The 21,205-nt window shown below is 43.8% G+C and overlaps 2 protein-coding genes across 2 annotated transcripts in view; both read left to right on the forward strand.

The window, feature by feature from the left end:
• sympk (symplekin) overlaps nt 1-21,205 on the forward strand; it is a 581,858-nt gene that overhangs the window by 392,834 nt on the left and 167,819 nt on the right. The window lies entirely within an intron of this gene.
• The window catches only part of si:ch1073-429i10.1 (delta(14)-sterol reductase TM7SF2), a 73,356-nt gene that overhangs the window by 4,733 nt on the left and 47,418 nt on the right, over nt 1-21,205 (forward strand). The window contains exons 2-4 of the mRNA XM_028793082.2: nt 10,333-10,384; nt 10,498-10,600; nt 17,238-17,419. Coding sequence (XP_028648915.1) covers nt 10,358-10,384; nt 10,498-10,600; nt 17,238-17,419 — 312 coding nt within the window. The 5' untranslated portion in view covers nt 10,333-10,357. The remainder of the gene's footprint in view (nt 1-10,332; nt 10,385-10,497; nt 10,601-17,237; nt 17,420-21,205) is intronic.

Below are 21,205 nucleotides of genomic sequence, written 5' to 3' on the forward strand. Positions count from 1 at the left end.
CCTGTGTAGCTTTTCTCTACACAGAAGGTACAGTCCAAGTAAAAAGTATGTGAATCCTTTGGTATTATCTGGGATTACTTTATCTTGGTGTCATTTTTGATTCCTCCCTTTCTTATTCCGACCATATAAACCACATTAAGAAACTTTCTTACTTTCACCTCCGTAACATATCCCGTGTTCGCTCCTTCCTCTCCTTCTCTAATGCTGAGAAACTTGTCCCTGCTGTTATCACATCCCACATCGATTATTGTAACACACTGCTGGCAGGTGCCCCTTCTAATCTTATATCACAGCTCCAGATGATTCAAAACTTATCTGCAAGAGTCCTTACTTGAACCAGCAGCAGCGAGCACATAACACCCATCCTGCTCCGCCTTCACTGGCTCCCTGTGTCCTACAGAATCGAATATAAAATCCTACTAATAACATACAAAGCCTTAAATAATCTCGCGCCAAACTACATCAGTGACCTTCTCCATCACTGTGTGCCTGCCCGCCCACTAAGGTCCTCTGATTCTGGTAATCTTGTTGTGCCCGTCACTAATCTACACTCCATGGGTGACAGCAGGGCCTTCAGCTGTACAGCGCCCAGACTCTGGAATGACCTACTGAAATTAATCAGGTCAGCCGACTCCATGAATTATTTTAAAAAACAACTCAAAACTCATCAGTTCAGGAAGGCTTTTAGCTCTACGTGACTTTATTACCCTTCTCTCGGTTTACTTCTCTGTCAAGATGCTCATGTAACCTGTGTGTGTGTGTGTGTGTGTGTGTGTGAGACCATCATTTATATTGTCTGTTAGACTTTTTCTCTGAATTCACTGTCATAATCTTCTTTATTTATTTATCTGGTTTGTACAATGCTACTGTATATACTGTATACCCTGCTGTTCTATCTTAAACTCTGTGAAGTGCATTGAGCATGGGAAAGGCGCTATATAAATAAAATGTATTATTATTATTACTGCATGAATTGGTCATAAAAAGTGATCTGATCTTCATCTAAGTCACAGGTACTGATATACACAATGAGCTTAAGCCAATGACACACAAAAAATTGTACTCTTTCATGTCTTTATTTTACAAACGCATTCAACGTTCACAGTGGTAGTGGAAAAAGTAAGTGAACCTTGGGATTTAGTAACTGGTTGACCCTCCTTTGGCAACAAAGACCTCAACCAGGCGCTTCCTGTAACTGCAGATCAGACCTGCACATTGTGCGGGGGGAATTTTCGCCCATTCTTCCCTGCCTTAACTCTCTTCCATATTCTTTGGTTGTCTTCTGTGTATGGCTCTCTTCAAGTCATAGGATTGAGATCTGGGCTCTGACTGGGCCACTCCAAAAGGCTGAGATTGTTCTTCTGAAGCCATTGTGCTGTGGATTTGCTGCGATGTTTGGGGTCATTGTCCTGTTGCATTTCTCAGCCTCTTCTGAGTTTAAGTTGACAGACAGACACCTTCACATTATTCTGGAGAATTTGTTGACAAACTTGTGAATCATTTTCCCCTCAATGATGGCAAGCTGTCCAGGCTCTGATGCAGCAAAGCAGGCCCAAATCCTGATGTTTCTTCCACCATACTTTACTGTAGGGATGATGTTTTGATGTTGATATGCAGTGCCCTTTTTACACCAAATGATGTTCTGCTTGTTCCTCCCAAATAGTTTTATTTAGGTTTCATCACTCCACAAAACATTTTCCCAGTACCGTTGTGGAGTGTCCAAGTGCTCTTTCGCAAAGTTCAGGCTTTCAGCAATGTTCTGTTTTTGATAGCAGTGGCTTCCTTCTTGATGTCCTGCCATGGACTCCTTTCTTGTTCAATGTTTTGTGTATAGTTGACTCAGGAACAAAGATGTTAGCCAGTTCTGATGACTTCTTCAAGTCCCATCTGGCTATGCTTCTTGTCAAAAGCTCAAACTCAAACTTTATAGTGTTTGTTATCAATCAAAGTCATTCTGTTCCACACCTCTGAACTCGTTTCATTAAATGGACTCCAGGTGTGCTAAATTTGGACAGCAATGAGATTTTTAAAAAGTCATTAGCTTAGGGTTCACTTACTTTTTCCAACCTTCAGTTTCACAGTTTGAATGATTTATTCAATATGGTCAAAAAGTCTCTGAAAATCTGTGTATCTTTAGTTATAGCAGACTGTGTTTGTTCATTATTGTGACTGACATGAAAATATGACCATGTTTTATATGGGAATTAGACATAAATATAGAGAACTAGCCAACCCGCAGCATAGCATACGCCACATACAGTGCATCCAGAAAGTATTCCCAGCGCATCACTTTTTCCACATTTTGTTATGTTACAGCCTCATTCCAAAATGGATTAAATTCATTTTTTCCTCAGAATTCTACACACAACACCCCATAATGACAACGTGAAAAAAGTTTACTTGAGATTTTTGCAAATTTATTAAAAATAAAAAAAATGAGAAATCCCATGTCCATAAGTATTCACAGCCTTTGCTCAATACTCTGAGGCTAAGGATCTGCGCTGGTATCCAGAAAGTTGCCGGTTTGAATCCCCGTCACTGCCAAAAGAGATCCTACTCTGCTGGGCCCTTGAGCAAGACCCTTAACCTGTAATTGCTCCAGGGGCGCTGTACAATGGCTGACCCTGCGCTCTGACCCCAAGGGGTATGCGAAAACTAACAAATTTCTAATACGAGAAATCGTATAAGGCGAAATAAAGAACAAAAACAAAAAAAACAAAACAAAACAAGCCTGGCACACCTATCCTTGGCCAGTTTCGCCCATTCCTCTTTGCAGCACCTCTCAAGCTCCATCAGGTTGGATGGGAAGTGTCGGTGCACAGCCATTTTAAGATCTCGCCAGAGATGTTCAATCGGATTCAAGTCTGGGCTCTGGCTGGGCCACTCAAGGACATTCACAGAGTTGTCCTGAAGCCACTCCTTTGATATCTTGGCTGTGTGCTTAGGGTCGTTGTCCTGCTGAAAGATGAACCGTCGCCCCAGTCTGAGGTCAAGAGCGCTCTGGAGCAGCTTTTCATCCAGGATGTCTCTGTACATTGCTGCAGTCATCTTTCCCTTTATCCTGACTAGTCTCCCAGTTCCTGCCACTGAAAAACATCCCCACAGCATGATGCTGCCACCACCATGCTTCACTGTAGGGATGGTATTGGCCTGGTGATGAGCGGTGCCTGGTTTCCTCCAAACGTGACGCCTGGCATTCACACCAAAGCGTTCAATCTTTGTCCCATCAGACCAGAGAATTTTCTTTCTCATGGTCTGAGAGTCCTTCAGGTGCCTTTGGGCAAACTCCAGGTGGGCTGCCATGTGCCTTTTACTAAGGAGTGGCTTCCGTCTGGCCACTCTACCATACAGGCCTGATTGGTGGATTGCTGCAGAGATGGTTGTCCTTCTGGAAGGTTCTCCTCTCTCCACAGAGGACCTCTGGAGCACTGACAGACTGACCATCGGGTTCTTGGTCACCTCCCTGACTAAGGCCCTTCTCCCCCGATCACTCAGTTTAGATGGCCGGCCAACTCTAGGAAGAGTCCTGGTGGTTTTGAACTTCTTCCACTTACGGATGATGGGGGTCACTGTGCTCATTGGGACCTTCAAAGCAGCAGAAATTTTTCTGTAACCTTCCCCAGATTTGTGCCTCGAGACAATCCTGTCTCAGTGGTCTACAGACAATTCCTTTGACTTCATGCTTGGTTTGTGCTCTGACATGAACTGTCAACTGTGGGACCTTATATAGACAGGCGTGTGCCTTTCCAAATCATGGCCAGTCAACTGAATTTACCACAGGTGGACTCCAATGAAGCTGCAGAAACATCTCAAGGACGATCAGGGGAAACAGGATGCACCTGAGCTCAATTTGGAGCTTCACGGCAAAGGTTGTGAATACTTATGTACATGTGCTTTCTCAATTTTTTTTATTTTTAATAAATTTGCAAAAACCTCAAGTAAACATTTTTCACTTTGTCATTATGGGGTGTTGTGTGCAGAATTCTGAGGAAAAAAATGAATTTAACCCATTTTGGAATAAGGCTGTAACATAATAAAATGTGGAAAAAGTGATGTGCTGTGAATACTCTATCTATCTATCTATCTATCTATCTATCTATCTATCTATCTATCTATCTATCTATCTATCTATCTATCTATCTATCTATCTATCTATCTATCTATCTATCTATCTATCTATCTATCTATCTGTATGCTTCAAGGCATTTTCATGGCCCTTCCTGCCCAGTTACTCAGTTTGGCCAGATGCTCAGCTCTTGGAAGAATCCTGGTAGTTCAAAACGTCTTCCATTTCACAATCATTAAAGCCACCGTACTCCTGGAAACATTGGCAGACTTACATTTTTGGGTCCCTGAATCTTGTACTGTTATTTGGGGCTTTACACCCAAGAATGAGGTCTAGGTAACCACTGTTATCTTCATCAATGGTGTTGCTCCACAACAGATCATCACACATTTTTTAAAAATTTCAGGTCAGGTCAGGGAGCATACACTGATAAAGTGCATTGCTGCACCCACTACATGACAAAACAGCTCGGAATCCTGATTGGCAACCCCCCAGGCAGACACGCGGTCCAGTCCCACACTCCGGAAATAACCATCTGTCTTCCGCAGCCAGTGTTATGTGGGCATCCCCATGGCCTGGTCCAGCTGCTTCGGTCCTTAACAATGAGGATCCTGTGAGCCGGATCACCCTCAGAGAATCGCACCACATGTTCGAAGTCTCGTAACTGACGTTCCATCACAATGCAAGTAATGTGCCTCATTTGGGACTCCATGAGCAACACAAAGTCAATCCAGCGGTACCCAAGGACTCTCTGAAGAGACACAGTACTGAAGGAGTCTAGTGTTCATCTCAGGTCACTGGATAGCGTCCATGTCCCACAACCATATAACAATGCAGGAAGCACCAGGACTCTAAAGACTTGAGATATCAGGAGCACCACACACCCCTTACCAGTGACCTCATGACCCCCAATGCTCTCCCAATCTCTATACTGACTTCTTGTATCTACTGAATTCCACTGTATTATTAATACTATTTTTTAAAACCCTTTCTCATATAGAAGACACACACAATTTCTAACCAACGTGGACTAAAGTAACGTCGGGGGCTCCTCTGGGATTAGGAGGCCTGAAGATTAAGCTTCATTATTCTCATCGTAAATCAGCCCTGCCTGGGACACTCAAAGCTTTAGAAATGGTTTGATTGTCTTGTCCTGGTCGAGGCCTCACCACATTTTCATCATGGAGGTCTACAGAGAGATCCCTGGACTTCATAACTTGTTTTTTGTCCTGACATGCAGTGTAAATAGGTTATTTGTATTGAAGAGAGTTGAAAAAGAGAGTGCAGGCAGGGTGGAATGGGTGGAGAAGAGTGTCAGGAGTGATTTGTGACAGACGGGTATCAGCAAGAGTGAAAGGGAAGGTCTACAGGACGATAGTGAGACCAGCTATGTTATATGGGCTGGAGACGGTGGCACTGATCAGAAAGCAGGAGACAGAGCTGGAGGTGGCAGAGTTAAAGATGCTAAGATTGGCATTGGGTGTGACGAGGATGGACAGGATTAGAAATGAGGACATCAGAGGGTCAGCTCAGGTTGGACGGTTGGGAGACAAAGTCAGAGAGGCGAGATTGTGTTGGTTTGGACATGAGCAGAGGAGAGATGAGGGGTATATTGGGAGAAGGATGCTAAGGATAGAGCTGCCAGGGAAGATGAAAAGAGGAAGGCCTAAGAGAAGGTTTATGGATGTGGTGAGAGAGGACATGCAGGTGATGGGGGTGGCAGAGCAAGATGCAGAGGACTGGAAGATATGGAAGAAGATGATCCACCGTGGCAACCCCTAATGGGAGCAACCGAAAGATGAAGAAGAAGAATTGTCATTATTAGTCCATTTGAGTTCATACCATAATACAACATAATAAATGGGTCCACTCCTTGAGCTTAGGGTTAGAATGAGGTAGAAGTCTATGCCTTTCTTAGGATGTTCCAAGTGGTGTGATCTTCTGTAATTCTTGTATTTTTGATGTTACCTGAGATCTGTTGGGTTTATTTCTCCTTTCCTTTCTTTGTAAGTCTGAGGGCTCCTGTCTCTACTGGTATTATTGTGGCTTTCATAACCCCACATTCTTTCAATCTCGATATTTTAACAGTTTTTCAGTTACTTTTACTGAGGTGTTTCTTTCAGTCAGGATGGACATATCGAAGAGTAGGCAGCTTTTTTGTTTATTTACTTTCTCGTGTACACAGTATAGAGAAAGAATAGGAATCGTGAAAAAATTGAACCTCAAGATTTTGATGAATCTTGCCGTTTTAGACCTTAATGAGTCCGAAAATTCCACTTTTTAAATTATGTCCGTCTGTGTGGCTGTGTGTAAACACGGTAACTCAAAAACGCTTTGCCCTCGGTCAGTGAGACTTTGTACACCTGCTTTATATCAAAAATAAGGAATCCTGTCAACATTTGGTCCACTTCCGGCAACCAGAAGTGGTACTTCAACTAAATACTTTAACTGAATTTTCAAGTAAACTAAGGTTATCATTACGGATAGATAATTCCAATTTGGTATATATATATATTTATAATGATAAAAGCAAACAGATATGAAATTTTGCTCAACTGGAAGTAGAATTTTATTTAAACAACAATCTGAATCTTTTGTGTCATGGAAATATAAATGTCTACAAGATATTAAAAACTGCATTCAATATAATACATATTTTTTCAATAACTATTATTAATTTTATTTTAATTTGTACATCATTAGTTTAACAATAGGGTGCAGTGGGTAGCGCTGCCGCCTCACAGTTAGGAGCCCAGGGTTCACTTACCAGGTCCTCCCTGTGTGGAGTTTGCATGTTCTCCCCGTGTCTGTGTGGGTTTCCTCCCACAGTCCAAAGACATGCAGGTTAGGTGGATTGGCGATCCTAAATTGTCCCTAGTGTGTACTTGGTGTGTGTGTGTGTGTGCGCCCTGTGGTGGGCTGGCGCCCTGCCCGGGGTTTGTTTCCTGCCTTACGTCCTGTGTTGGCTGGGATTGGCTCCAGCAGACCCCCTTGACCCTTTAGTTAGGATATAGCGGGTTGGATAATGGATGGATAACATATATTAGTTAGATAGTTTAACAATAACGGGTGGCATGGTGGCACAGTGGGTAGCACTGCTGCATCACAGTAAGGAGACCCGGGTTTGCTTCCCGGGTCCTCCCTGCGTGGAGTTTGCATGTTCTCCCCGTGTCTGCGTGGGTTTCCTCCCACAGTCCAAAGACATGCAGGTTAGGTGGATTGGCGATCCTAAATTGTCCCTAGTGTGTACTTGGTGTGTGTGTGTGTGTGTGTGTGCCCTGCAGTGGGCTGGCGCCCTGCCCGGGGGTTGTTCCTGCCTTGTGCCCTGTGTTGGCTGGGATTGGCTCCTGCAGACCCCCGTGACCCTGTAGTTAGGATATAGCAGGTTGGATAATGGATGTTTAACAATAACGTGTAAACATTGAATGTGCCATGTAAATATAAAGATGTAATGGGAACAATAAGCTGCTATGTCCCCGTCGTGTTCCTAGTAAAACATTTAATTATATGATTTTTTTTTTTAATTCCACCATTTTTATCATAATTAAATGTAGCTTAAAGCAGTTTCACCTATAGTAATTTGTTATATAATTAATCATATATTGTGACAGATGGCCGGGGCCTATGCCTAGTTGGGACGCCCCTTCACCACATCTGCCAGGGGGACAGGGGTGGGAAGCCCAGTATCTCCTCCTGGACGCTAGATGGCAGCATCCCTGGGTTACAGCGGTGCCTCGGACTCCCCCCAGGGCTTCATGGGGGTTGGAGTTCTGTGCAGCTCTGTGGGGTTCCGTAGGCGCTGTCAGAGGGTACTGCAACAGGAGCGGCTGGCCCCTTTTGGGCACTGGTTTCGCCTTACCCGGAAGTGCAGCGGGATGTCGATAATCAACCACCTGGAGCACTTCCGGGTACCTGATAAAAGGGAGCCAGCGACCACTAATCAGTGGCCAGAGTCGGGTGGAGGCGGACAAAGCTGTGGAGGAGTGCTGGTGAAAGAGAGAGGAGTGTGGTGACTCAGTGCTTGTGACTGTGTTGTGGCTGGAGGGATTATGGGGAAGACGTGCCCTCCAGTTGAAGAAAAATAAAAGTCTTTTTATTTTATATGTGCCTCCTGTGTGAAGTCTGTGCCGGGTCAGGCGCAATATAGCGCCTTTCTTACAATATATATACTAGGGGGTTCGCACCCTGCTCGCTTCACTTGCCAGCCACTTCACATCTTTGTCGCTCGCGTTGTGAAGAGGGGGGCTGAACGCACCCCAAGGAGATGTGGTTGTTCCTCCCAAACCCCCTCTTAAATGGTGATACAATGGGAAACAAATAATTTAATTTTTTTTTTACCTCCTCTTTGCTCGATCAGCTGCTGCCGTGCCGTGTGATCTGAGTCTCGCATGGCGCTTTGAACATTATAAAGCCTGTACAGCAGCTGTTCTACTCTTTGTCTTTTATTTCCAGCTTTGGGCCTGGTTAAATCTTTTGGCACAAAGTCTCATCTCGCGGGAAGTGAGTTTTTGATATTTTTTAGTTTATAATTTAAAAACTGAATAAGAATCTGAAAATCTAACAACATCACCTTAAAGTTCGATAAATTCTGAAAAGAATGATACCAAACATATATATATGTAGGTTTTAAAATAAGCCTGATTTAAAGTGTGACAAAAAACGTGACATTAAAACGTTGCACTTTTAGGCTTAGGATCTTATATATAGAGAGTAGATAACACTAACACTTCTTTTATATTTTTAGGTGACTACTGTATAACTCTTTTTGCTTTGCACGTAATCGAGGCAATGTATATGTAATCATGAAGAAATTCCACCACCATTTCCGACCTCCCTAAGTGCGAAATTATCATTTTAATATAAAGTTTGATTTTAAACAGAAATAAATGGTTGTGTATCGATTTTATGAATTAGTTATGATGAGAAACAAAGAGATGTGATATTTGAGAAATATTGTGCAACTGGAAGTGGCTCTGATGACCTTTTCCTCCATTTCAGTATACGAGAAAGTCGAGGGGAGCGCACTGCAGGTTTTTAATCTTAATGACGAGGTCTGGTCTGTTGGCCTTTATCTCATGACCTGTCTGTATTTGGCATGTCCCACAGGACTGTGATGTTACTGTTATCTTTTACTGTTACTGTTTGAGGCTCACGCTCATACCATTTGTCTTTTGTGTTGATGTTGAATTCTTTGCAGATGTTCCAATGCAGGTATGTGGCGGCCTTATTGTGTCTATGAGGGTATTCAGTTTTGGCCAGTTATGGTCAATGGTGTCCTAGAATTGACCACATAGCCTACTCGCTGAGTCTATGCCATCTGTTAGGATTTCGATCCGGTAGTATTTGGTTTAGGGCGGCACGGTGGCGCAGTGGTAGCGCTGCTGCCTCGCAGTGAGGAGACCTGGGTTTGCTTCCCGGGTCCTACCTGCGTGGAGTTTGCATGTTCTCTCCATGTCTGCGTGGGTTTCCTCCCACAGTCCAAAGACATGCAGGTTAGGTGCATTGGTGATCCTAAATTGACCCTAGTGTGTGCTGCGTGTGTGTACCCTGTGGTGGGTTGATGCCCTGCCCAGGATTGGTTCCTGCTTTGCGCCCTGTGTTGGCTGGGATTGGTTTCAGCAGACCCCTGTGACCCTGTGCTTGGATTCAGCGGGTTGGAAAATGGATGGATGGATGGATGGATAGTAGTTGGTCTTGACGGCCTGGTCTTGGGCAGTGATGATAATGCCTTCTCTTTTGGATTTTAGTCCAACTGTTTTAAGCTGTTGGTTGGTCATATGTTGGTCTTCATCTTTCTCACCTGCTCTTTGTGGGTATTGCCTGTGCATTTGTTTCTCTTCCCATTTTTATTTCATTTGTTCTTAGGTGTGGTGCCTTGCTTTCTGCTTGACTTTTTGGGCATGGATGGTTGGAGCTTCGTTTACAGGTTGTGGTGTTTCAGGGAGGCTGAGTTCTCTTTTTGAAGATTACAGCTTGCTAGCCACAGAGTAGTTTTCCTTTTGCTTTTGGTGAAACACAAGAAATTGTACAGAAAGTGAGGGGGTCTGATTACTTTCCAAATCCACTTTATGTTGTGTACGTCCACTGAGTTGGCACTGAGTTGAAGAGGGTTACCTTACTGCCTACTTTATATAACATGTTGAGGAAACTCCTAAACATCACAAACGGCCCCTCAGCCCCTCAAGACGTCTTGCTTTGCCATTCGCTGCATCCTCCCCTCCACTCACAAGGTGCGTATTTAACAAATTCTTCTTTATTTTCCACAGCAGCTCACATTCTGCTTTAAGGATCATGGAAGAAGTGAAGTCCCGAAAGAAGGTGCGTTGTCTTTACATTACATCAGAGATGCACATCATATAATCAAGGTATCATTTTAAGTCAGAAAGGTGGCATATAAGGGTGACGTTAGCTGTCACTTTGTAATTCTACAGGTGGATGCAAATGCTGATCATCTGACTGCTGACAGCAAAACTTCAAAACTGGAGAATGGAAATGTGGAAGGCAAGAAGGTGCATCTGGCCTGGAATAACACATGTAAGAAATGCCCTTGTTTATAGACATTGAAACGTTAAGATACTCTTCAAAGTGTGGTGATGAAAATTAATCTACACTCACTGATCAAATTCTTAGGACCACTCTGCTAATGCAGGGTGGTAGGGCCTCATTTTCCTCTCAGACTTCTACCTAGCACGGATTCCACAAGATGTTGAAAACATTCCTTTGAGATTCTGACCCAAGTTGACATGACTGCCTCATGCAGTTTCTGCAGTTTTGTCAGCTTACACATGTATGCTGCCGATCTCCCACTCTGCCACATCCCAAAGGTGGTCTACTGGATTCAGATTCAGTGACTAGAAAAGCCATGGAAGAACAATGAACTCATTGTCATGTTCATAGAACCAGTCTGAGATGACTTTAGTTGTGTGGCATGGTGAATTATCATGCTGAAGGTAGCCATTAGTCAATGAGAAGGGATGCACACGGTCAGCAACAATACTCTAATAGGCCGTGGCATTAAAGCGATCATTGATTTGTAGCTGCGGGCCCAATGTGTACCAAGAAAATATCCATCACACCAGCTCCACCACCAGTCAAGACCATTGATACAAGACAGGTTGTGGGCCTGGATGGACTCATGTTGTTTCTGTCATATTCTGACCCTACCATCTCTGGGCCTCCAAAGAAATTGAAATTCGTCAAACCAGACTATGTTTTATCCATCCATCCATTATCCAACCTGCTATATCCTAACTACAGGGTCACGGGGTCTGCTGGAGCCAATGCCAGCCAACACAGGGGCACAAAGCAGGAAACAAACCCTGGTGGCGCCCACCACAACTTTTATCCAGGCTTCAAATGTCCATTTTTGTGAGCCTGTGCCCTCTGTGATAGTTCAGTTCTGATATTCATTTTAGTTTTATTTTAGAAAATTAATTTAGATTTTTATTTCATTCTAGTTTTCAGTGGAGTACAATAATTTTTACTTTTATTTAGCTCTGTGTTTCAAATTGTAGTTTTTATTTTATTTAGTTCTGGTCTTTTTATATAATATTAGTACAATTTTTTTTTTTTTTCTGTTGCAAGACCACAATTGCTGGCCTACACATATTTCAATGCAAGTTATGTTTCAGTTAACAAAATACACTCACAGTTCATAATGCCATTAAACACAGCTTGGCTATCAATGAGCAAACAGACTAAGTGGCCTAATGAGTATAATAAGTAATTGTTTCAACCCAAGAAGCCAGTCTGTGCAAGCACGTTACTATCCATATTACTAAACGAGAATGGCAAACCAGATGGACGCAGGGACATGGGCCGTGGACGCAAAAGACGTAGTGCGCAGGCGCCACACAAAGCCCCCCCCCCCCATAGTGAAACGGGAGAGACTACGCACGTGTGCCACACAAACGCCCCCCGCACCAGAGCAAAACGGGAGAAACTACGAACCATCAAAGTAGGAAACAAAATAGAACGTCATAAAGAGGATAAAGAACAGGGACAAACACATGAAGAGCAGGTTACAGAACAAACCCCATAAAGGGATTAAAGAAACAAAGCCCCCCCCCCAGTGAAATGGGAGAGACTACGCGCGTGCGCAGACACCACACAAAGCCCCCACCCCCCTGCACCAGAGCAAAACGGGAGAGACTACAAACCGTCACAATAGGAAACAAAGTAAAACGTCATAAAGAAGTTAAAGAACAGGGACAAACACATAGAGAGCAGGTTACAAAACAAAGCCCTCAGAAATAAAACACAGAGTAGGAAACAAAGTAAAACTTCATAAAGGGATTAAACAACGGGGACGAACACATGAAGAGCGGGTTACAGATGATGAAAACTGGAATGCAACAGCTACAAACAAACCTGGGCACTAAACACATGCAGACCAAGATCCACCCATCCATCCATTTTCCAACCTGCTGAATCCGAACACAGGGTCATGGGGGTCCGCCGGAGCCAATCCCAGCCAACACAGGGCACAAGGCAGGAACCAATCCCGGGCAGGGTGCCAACCCACCGCAGGACACACACAAACACACCCACACACCAAGCACACACTAGGGCCAATTTAGAATCGCCAATCCACCTAACCTGCATGTCTTTGGACTGTGGGAGGAAACCAGAGCGCCCGGAGGAAACCCACGCAGACACGGGGAGAACATGCAAACTCCACGCAGGGAGGACCCGGGAAGCGAACCCAGGTCCCCAGAGCAGACCAAGATACAGAATATAAAAGCAGAAACAACGACAGTTAAACGTCCACAACACACAGCGGAGGCGGACCCTGAAGGTTCAGGTGCCTACATCGGCCGTCAGAACGCGCAGTGAAGTACAAAAGGCAAAGGCGCCTGCACAGCATGGTAAGAACCGACATAATACGGAAGGCGCAGGCGTCACCGCCATATTGTGAGTGGCTCTAATGCATAGATCTAATGAACATGGACTCCTACAACGCGCGTCTCAAACTGCATAGGCAGAGCAGGCACGGGTTCAACACGACACAGCTCGAGTGACCGAGATACAAACACGCGACTGCCTGGATATAATTAATGAACGCAAGTGCCTACAACGTGCGTCTGAAATGACGCAAACCAGGCAGAGACTCCTCCAAAAAGAAAGAGCTCGACTACACGATATGCAAAGTGAAAAGAATAAAATCGCCACGGACCAGGTGTCATTATAACAAAAACAGAATAAAGTGAGGTCTCAAATGAAAGACAGAGTGGAAAGCAAAGTAAAACGTCATAAATAGTACGGACGGGACTCCGTATTACCAGTGGAGAGCCCCAGAATGACACGGGCGAGCGCTCCGTATTAAACGTGCGTCATTCTCACACCTGCCTGCCCAGCGGACACGGGTTCAAAACGCCGGGGGTAGGCGAGCGAAGCGAGCAGGGGGCGAAGCCCCCTTGTTAAGCTTTAAACAAGCACGCATTTCGAGAGATTCGTTCATGCTGCAATGACATCCATTGCACCACACAGTGAAAATATTCGCTTGATGAGTGCCTGTAATGCAGATACACCGACAAGGACCTCGGCACTATGAGGGGCTGTGGTGTTGTGGGTCCACAGCTCTCAGCAAAGGCCAGGTTTAGATAAGTAATCACCGCACTCGCAGCGTAGCGAGGGGCTTGGTAGTGTGGCTGAAGCGGTTCCCGGGTGGATTCGTGTTGCGGGCGTTTCTTATGTAAGTGCACAGGTGAGAGATGGTCCGCTCCATAATTGTTCCCAGGAATTGTTGATTGCCACAGCTGCCACGTCCATTATAAAGAGAAGCCCGAGACGAGAAAAAGGGGAAAGGAAAAAAGAAGGAAACGGAAGGTGCAGAAGAAAGCAGTGAGTGAGTGAGTGAGTGAGTGAGTGAGTGAGTGAGTGAGTGAGTGAGTGAGTGAGTGAGTGAGTGAGTGAGTGAGTGAGTGAGTGAGTGAGTGAGTGAGTGAGTGAGTGAGTGAGTGAGTGAGTGAGTGAGTGAGTGAGTGCAGGCTCGCGGCAGCTGAGCGGACAGCCTGGGTATTTGTCTGACACCCGGGGAAGTAGTAGATGTGGTCGCTACCATAAAGATTACTTTGAAGGATGGCAGTGACCGGAAGGCGGGTGACTCTCCGCGGGAGTCGGGCCTTGGGACGGGGTGTCCCCAGCGTGAGAGGCTTGGTCATTGGGGAATCCCAAGTCACTGTCAGGAGGAGCCGACCGGAGCCAAGGATCAGTAAGGCGACTGACAGCAGAAGCAGGCACAGAGAAGGTCCGCGGCAGAGAGAGCGTCTCGCCTGTTGCAGGGCCCAAACGGGAGAAGCAGGTGAGACGCTAGTGTAAAAGAAGCACCAGGCTTGTCATTGTTTTACAGGACTGCTTCCAGCAACGTTTCCACCTCGCTTTTAAAGGATTGTTTTTCTATTGTTTTTAAACCTCCACATTTCTTTTACAGATTATTTATTTATTGGAACTTTGAATCACTGCACTATTTGAACACTCTTTTTTGTTTGATTGCTTTTGAATAAAAGCACCTTTGCATGTTTGTACCATCCCCTTGCTGTGTTGTTGCCTCATTGTCTAGCTCATCGGTAACACTACCGATGGTGTAGGGTTCAAGGGCTCCCGGACAGAAGATGGGAGCATGGAGCCAAACCCGCATCGTCACAGGGGCACCAGCAAGACTGTATGCTGCCAGTATTGAAGCAATGACGTGCGGTGAGGTTCATGACTGGTGAGGCACTGACTCCTTCAGAATCAGATTTACAAATCTATGAACCCATATCGTATTCACTACGATTGGCGGCATGCACACTGACTACTGGTTATGTTTAATATCTCATCAGCATTCTTTACACACGTATTTGGCTAAGAAAGAACGTGACATTTCTAGCGGAGAGAGCGCATTTGCTCCTCACCCTCCATGTGTTCTAAATTTACTGTTGCAGTTTCACAATTCATACTCATTCAATACAAATGAAAGTATAGAGTGGTGTACAAAAAACGGATTTCAATTTTGACCTTAATTTAAATATTTAGTTGCATGTTTTTAAAAGATTTGAATTCTTATGCTTTAATCAAGTTTCAGAATCAGAAAACCTTATTAAACGACCCAGTGCACGTGACTGGCTTTCCGTATTTGTGGTGCGTTTTGCTCGCTTTCCGACTCGCATTACGATTTCAGTCTTGGTCTTTCTGACTGACTGGTGCTATTTATTCGCTTTCCGACGTATTGTAAATAACGTATATTACGTATATATCCGTACGTAATACCATGTAACACATTATAATTGTCCTAGTTTTCGCTAATATACCCATGCCACCAAAAAAAAAAGACGTAGAATTAGAAAGTCCACTTCTAATGCCAGAAAAAAAGTCTATTTCAAGGACGTCTAAAACATTGCGCAAGATGTGAAGATGTTTTCATACCAAGAATTCCGCTGATTCCGAATGATTTACCGTTTGATTTCAAATGGCTACAATTTCCTGTTCGTTTGGCTTTTCCAATGTCAATTAATAACGCTCAAGGACAATCACTGCAAGTTAAGGGCATCAATTTTGAATATCCATATTTTTCACACAGACAACTCTATGTAGCATGTTCTAGAGTGGACAATCCTCAGAATGTGTTCATTTTCACACCATAAGGCAAAACAAAAAATATAGTGTATCCAAAGGCTCCGGAATGACCACCTATATTACCTCTTACAATAAAATGTCAATCAGAAAACTGTTTGTTCTATTTCTATGTTCTGTTTCTTTCATTTGGGAAATTCACCGGTTATGGATTCCCGGGCAACGGCGGGTACTCCTGCTAGTTTTTTTTTTTTGTTGTTTTTTTTTTTTAGAATTTTATTAATTTTATTGTAATCATTCATACAAATCGATCAATTTTTTCAAAAGAGAGAGAGAGTATGGCCAACGGGGTAAAACTTAAGGCTTGTAGACATACCTAAATTGATGAGTTTAATAGGCCAGTAGAGATGAATGAAGAAGAAAAAGAAATACGGAGATAATTACTTCCTCGGTGCTTTAAGAGGTTATTCTAAGATTTTATTGATTATATCCTGCCAGGTTTTAAAAAAAAAAATCTGTACAGATCCTCTAACTGAATATTTGATTTTTTCCAATTTCAAATAGTATAAAACATCGGTTACCCACTGATTTAAAAGAGGAGAGTTATGGGATTCTTCCAGTTTAGCAAAATAAGTCTGCGTGCCAATAGTGAAGTAAAGGCCATTACAGTTTGTTTGTCCTTCTCCACTTTAAAATTTCCTATTTCCCCAAGAGTTATTGCCATACAGCCTATTGTTACATAGTTTGTAGTTATAATTATAAGGATCAGGCCCGGTCTTAGGTATTATGGGGCCCTAGGCGAAAGGGGGGTCCAGGGGCCCCCTGGAAGCTCTGCGAAATGCGTGAAAATTAGACCAAGGAGACGTTTTCTTGTAACGTTACGAGGTCATCACCCTGCATCCCTTTTTCGCCCGGAGTAGTTAGCTGCTACAATTTAGGCAGTTTGAACTGTTAAACATGCGAGGGGCGGGCCGGGGGCCTGGCCGCCGTCGATCCGGGGCCCCCCCGGACGCCGGGGCCCTAGGTGGTCGCCTACTTCGCCTATGCCTAAGGCCGGGCCTGTAAGGATTAAAAGGATAGATTAGATATAGCCTGTTCTCTTTCTCTCCCCCCCCCCCTTATCCCCCCACCCCCCCATCCTGCTAGTTTTTTATAAAATTGAAAACCGTGAGGCTCCTGCTGGTCTCTACTGCACCTCGTGTTTCTCCCTTGTATTTGATCAGGAAATGAGCCAATTCAGCGATTTTGACGGTACAAAAGTTAAAAATTATTGGAATCATACCGAAAACAAATTTATAGCACCGACCAGTCATGTTTCTTCACACACTTCTGCTGAATGATTCATTGACTTAAAGTCCTCAGTGCTGGCCTGTCACAGAGGGGATGTGTAGTGTTGTTCATAATGGTGCTTAGTTTTGTATTCAGAACTCCAGGGGTTCTAGAGGGTGTCCTATAACAGAACTTGCCTTCTTAATTAACTACTGGTTGTGGGGGGAATCTCTGTTACGCTATAAAATAAAAGAAAGTAGCAGCGTCAGACCTGTTCTTTATCATTTCCTCCGTGCTGTTTAAACATTTTATGGGCTTTTTGGCTCAACTTTTTATTTTATTTTTGCAGATTTACTCCTTCTCTTTCTTCTCCTGCCTGTTATCATAAGACTTTGTCAGGATGGCTGCCTGCCTCCCGACTCACCCTGGAGTATATTGTCTTACGAGGCACTTTGGGACTGGGATGCCCTCTATCTTGTGTTAGCACACACGGTTCTCCAAGCAGTTCTTTACTACCTGCCTGCTGGGAAGGTGAGTCACGTGCCCATTCATAATGCTGTATGGGTGCCCCTTGATGGACTGCCATCTCATTCTAGTTGGTGTCTTGTGCTGAATGCTGCTGGAATAAGCTCATCCTGTCTGCACGCATGAATTGGAATGAGAGAGAGAGAGAGAGGTTAGGGGCCTGCACTAATATAGCGTATTACCACAACCACCACATGAGAAACCACCTCAGGATCCCAAATTATGACTCAAGTGCAGCCAGGCAACGCACCACACTCCTTCAGATGGAATGGAACAGTGTGAGTCCGCTCCAGAAAATAAACAGATGGGTGAATCATAAGGCTGGGTTTATGCTTCATGTGACGTGACGCATGCTCCAGCAGAAGCTCCTGCTATGCAAGCGTTGTACTGTTTATACTCGCGCACGTACTTTACGTAAATCTGGAAGAATCCACCAGGTGGCAGTGCAAGATACCATCACGGTGAGAACAGGTTCGGTTTTGCTGTGTTGTGAATTGCCTGGAATGCCCATTAAATTCCGATGACACCTTACTGCAATATCTCTGAAAAGGATGTTTAATGATTAAATCCATCAGTCCAGCGGTGTGCCCATTCCAGCAAGCATTGGGCACAAGGCAGAAACAATCCCTAATCGGGGCTTCAGCTCATCGCAAGGTGAATACAAGCACACACACACACACTGGTGTCATTTTAGTGTCACCACATCTGCATATCTTTGGAAGGAAACCGGAGCAAAGTGTGGAAACCCAGCAGGGAATACCAGCGACGTGACTCCCTGCGAGACAGCAGTGCTACTGCTCCGCCCCTATGTCACCCCCATGTGTGTAATTATTAACAGTATTCGTTATTTAAATGAAATTAAAGATTTATCTATAAAATGTAACATACATACTTTAATGCATTTCATCATGAAAATGATATCAAGTATAAATCTGTTTCTAAATGTGCAGAGAGTTGGAATGTCATACATTTAGTGTGTTCTGTGTGGTGATCTACTGCTGCTTATCGCTGCTGTCAGGTCAGGAGGAAGCCACAGAAAAAAAGGCGGCACAAATGATGGTATGTGAGACTTTTAAAATGTTTCGTGTCATTATGATCAGGAATATGCGACGCTTGAATATTAAAGCACCACAAATGCATCTGTATGTCGGAATTTTGCTTCACCACATCAAACCATTCATCAAATATCGAAGCAGGAACATCGATCCCATAGGATCCACATTGAGGCTTTCTGTCACATGTAGTTAGTAAACAGAGACTCTGACTTCACATTCCAACTTTTAGCACACTGCGTCCCCTGACTTTTTGCTAATTTCTGAGGACCTGCTCAGAGGACGTGTCAAATGAATGCTGGGAACGTGTGGCAGCCATGATGCGTGCGCGTACGCATTCTGAGCGTGAAGTAGAAATTAATGCAACGTGTGCGCGAGTTGCAGTACCAGCAAAAAGTTGTGGGCGCAGTGTGATAAAAGTTGGAATGTGACGTCAGAGTCTCTATTTACTGTCTACATGTGACAGAAAGATGCTTGGAGGATCCTATGGGATCGATGTTCTTGCTTCGATGTTTGATGAATGGTTCGATGTGGTGAAGCAAAATGCCGAAATACAGATGCATTCGTGGTGCTTTTATATTCAAGCGTCACATATTCCCCAACGTAGTGACACAATACATTTTAAAAGTCTCACATTCCATCTTTTGTGCCGTCTTTTTTTTCTGTGGCTTCCTCCTGACCTGACAGCAGCGATAAGCAGCAGTAGATCACCACACAGAACACACTAAATGTATGACATTCCAACTCTCTGCACATTTAGAAACAGATTTATACTTGATATCATTTTCATGATGAAATGCATTAAAGTATGTATGTTACATTTTACAGATAAATCGGTAATTTCATTTAAATAATGAATACTGTTAATAATTACACACATGGGGGTGACACGGTGGCGGTGCAGTAGCACTGCTGTCTCGTAGGGAGTCATGTCCCTAGTTTTCCTGCTGGGTTTCCACACTGTGCTCCGGTTTCCTTCCAAAGATATGCAGATGTGGTGACACTAAAATGATGCCAGTGTGTGTGATTGCTTGTATTCACCTTGCGATGAGCTGATGCCCTGTCTAGGGATTATTTCTGCCTCGTGCCCAATGCTTGCTGGAATGGACACACTGCTGGATTGATGGATTTAATCATTAAACATCCTTTTCAGAGATATTGCAGTAAGGTGTCATCGGAATTTAACGGGTGTTCCAGGCAATTCACAACACAGCGAAGCTGAACCTGTTCTTACCGTGATGATATCTCGCACTGCCACCTGGTGGATTCTTCCAGATTTATGTAAAAACAGTAAAACACTTGCGTAGCAGGAGCGTCCACTGGAGCATGTGTTGCGTCGCGTGAAGTATAAATCTGGCCTAAATGAGCCCTAAATCTGGGAAGAAGTATGGCCTTGAGGCAAAGACGCTGGCCTTTAAAATTTTATTCCAAATGCCTTTTTAATGGGCAGCATGATGGCCCATAGAGTGGGTACCTCTGTCAGGAAGAATCCCCTCCAACCCCTCCAGGATGCGCTCTCTTGATGCTCTCCTAGCCACAGGCCCATTCCACAAAGGCATGTTAAGAAGCTCCTCTGAGTGTCTTTTCTGCCCACTGCTATCAGGCAATTCAATACTTCCACCCAATGTACTTGTTAAATTGATTAATTGATTGATTGATTGATTTATTTGTTTTATTATCTGTTCTGTGAGTCTGTATTTTTTATGTGCTGCTGTATGTATCTGAATTTCCCTATGGGTTTTGCCTGTGTGGACTTTGCATGTTCTCCCTGTCCACATCCATAAAGTTGTACATGTTAGGTTAATTGGTGGTCCTAAACTAGCTCTTTGTGAGTGTGGGTGTATGCATGAGTGGCACTGTGATGGACTGATGTCTTGTCCAGGCCTTGTACTCAGTGCTATCCAGATATCCTCTTAATGCCTTACGTGGGTTTGAGAATGTTACGCATGTTCATTTTATATAGTGCCCTCAACAATATGCTCCATCACAAGGCTTGTAACAGACCAAAAAAGATGACAACGCAGAGTGAAAAATGACAAACTGCCATGGAGAAGACAAAACGACAGCATCAAAAGACACCTGGAGAATCTGACAGAATATAAAAGAGCTACACAAATTAAACAAGGCTAAATACAAATTAAAAAAATAAAAACATACACAGTGGATTCAGAAGGTGTTCAGACTCCTACACTTTCTACACACTTTATTGTGTTGTAGATTTCATTTTAAGTGGATAAGTCTGTCAATTTTGTCCATCCATCTGTACTCAATAACCTCTAATAACAAAGTGAAGGCAAGTTTTCAGGAAAGTTTGTACATTTCTTAAAAGTCAAAAACTGAAATCTCTCATTCATGTAAGTATTTAGACCCTCCCTTAAATAGAAGAAAGAAAGAAAGAAAGAAAGAAAGAAAGAAAGAAAGAAAGAAAGAAAGAAAGAAAGAAAGAAAGAAAGAAAGAAAGAAAGAAAGAAAGAAAGAAAGAAGCTGTGTACCCATTTATAGCCCCTGTAAAAGAAACACAAGATATACAAAAAAAAAAGGTTTGGGGAGACCCACCCTGTGTGTCATTATAATGAACTGTTGAAGAATAGTGATGGACAGACAGTCCACGCTGATGGTCAAAGGTGGGCTTGTCACTACTGGAAGAAGGTGGCAGTGGGAGGGCAAATCTATTTAAAGAACTTGGCTCAGGGCGGCACGGTGGCACAGTGGGTAGCGCTGCTGCCTCGCAGTTGGGAGT

This window comes from Erpetoichthys calabaricus, chromosome 1, assembly GCF_900747795.2.
Source record: "Erpetoichthys calabaricus chromosome 1, fErpCal1.3, whole genome shotgun sequence".
NCBI classification, from domain to species: domain Eukaryota; kingdom Metazoa; phylum Chordata; class Cladistia; order Polypteriformes; family Polypteridae; genus Erpetoichthys; species Erpetoichthys calabaricus.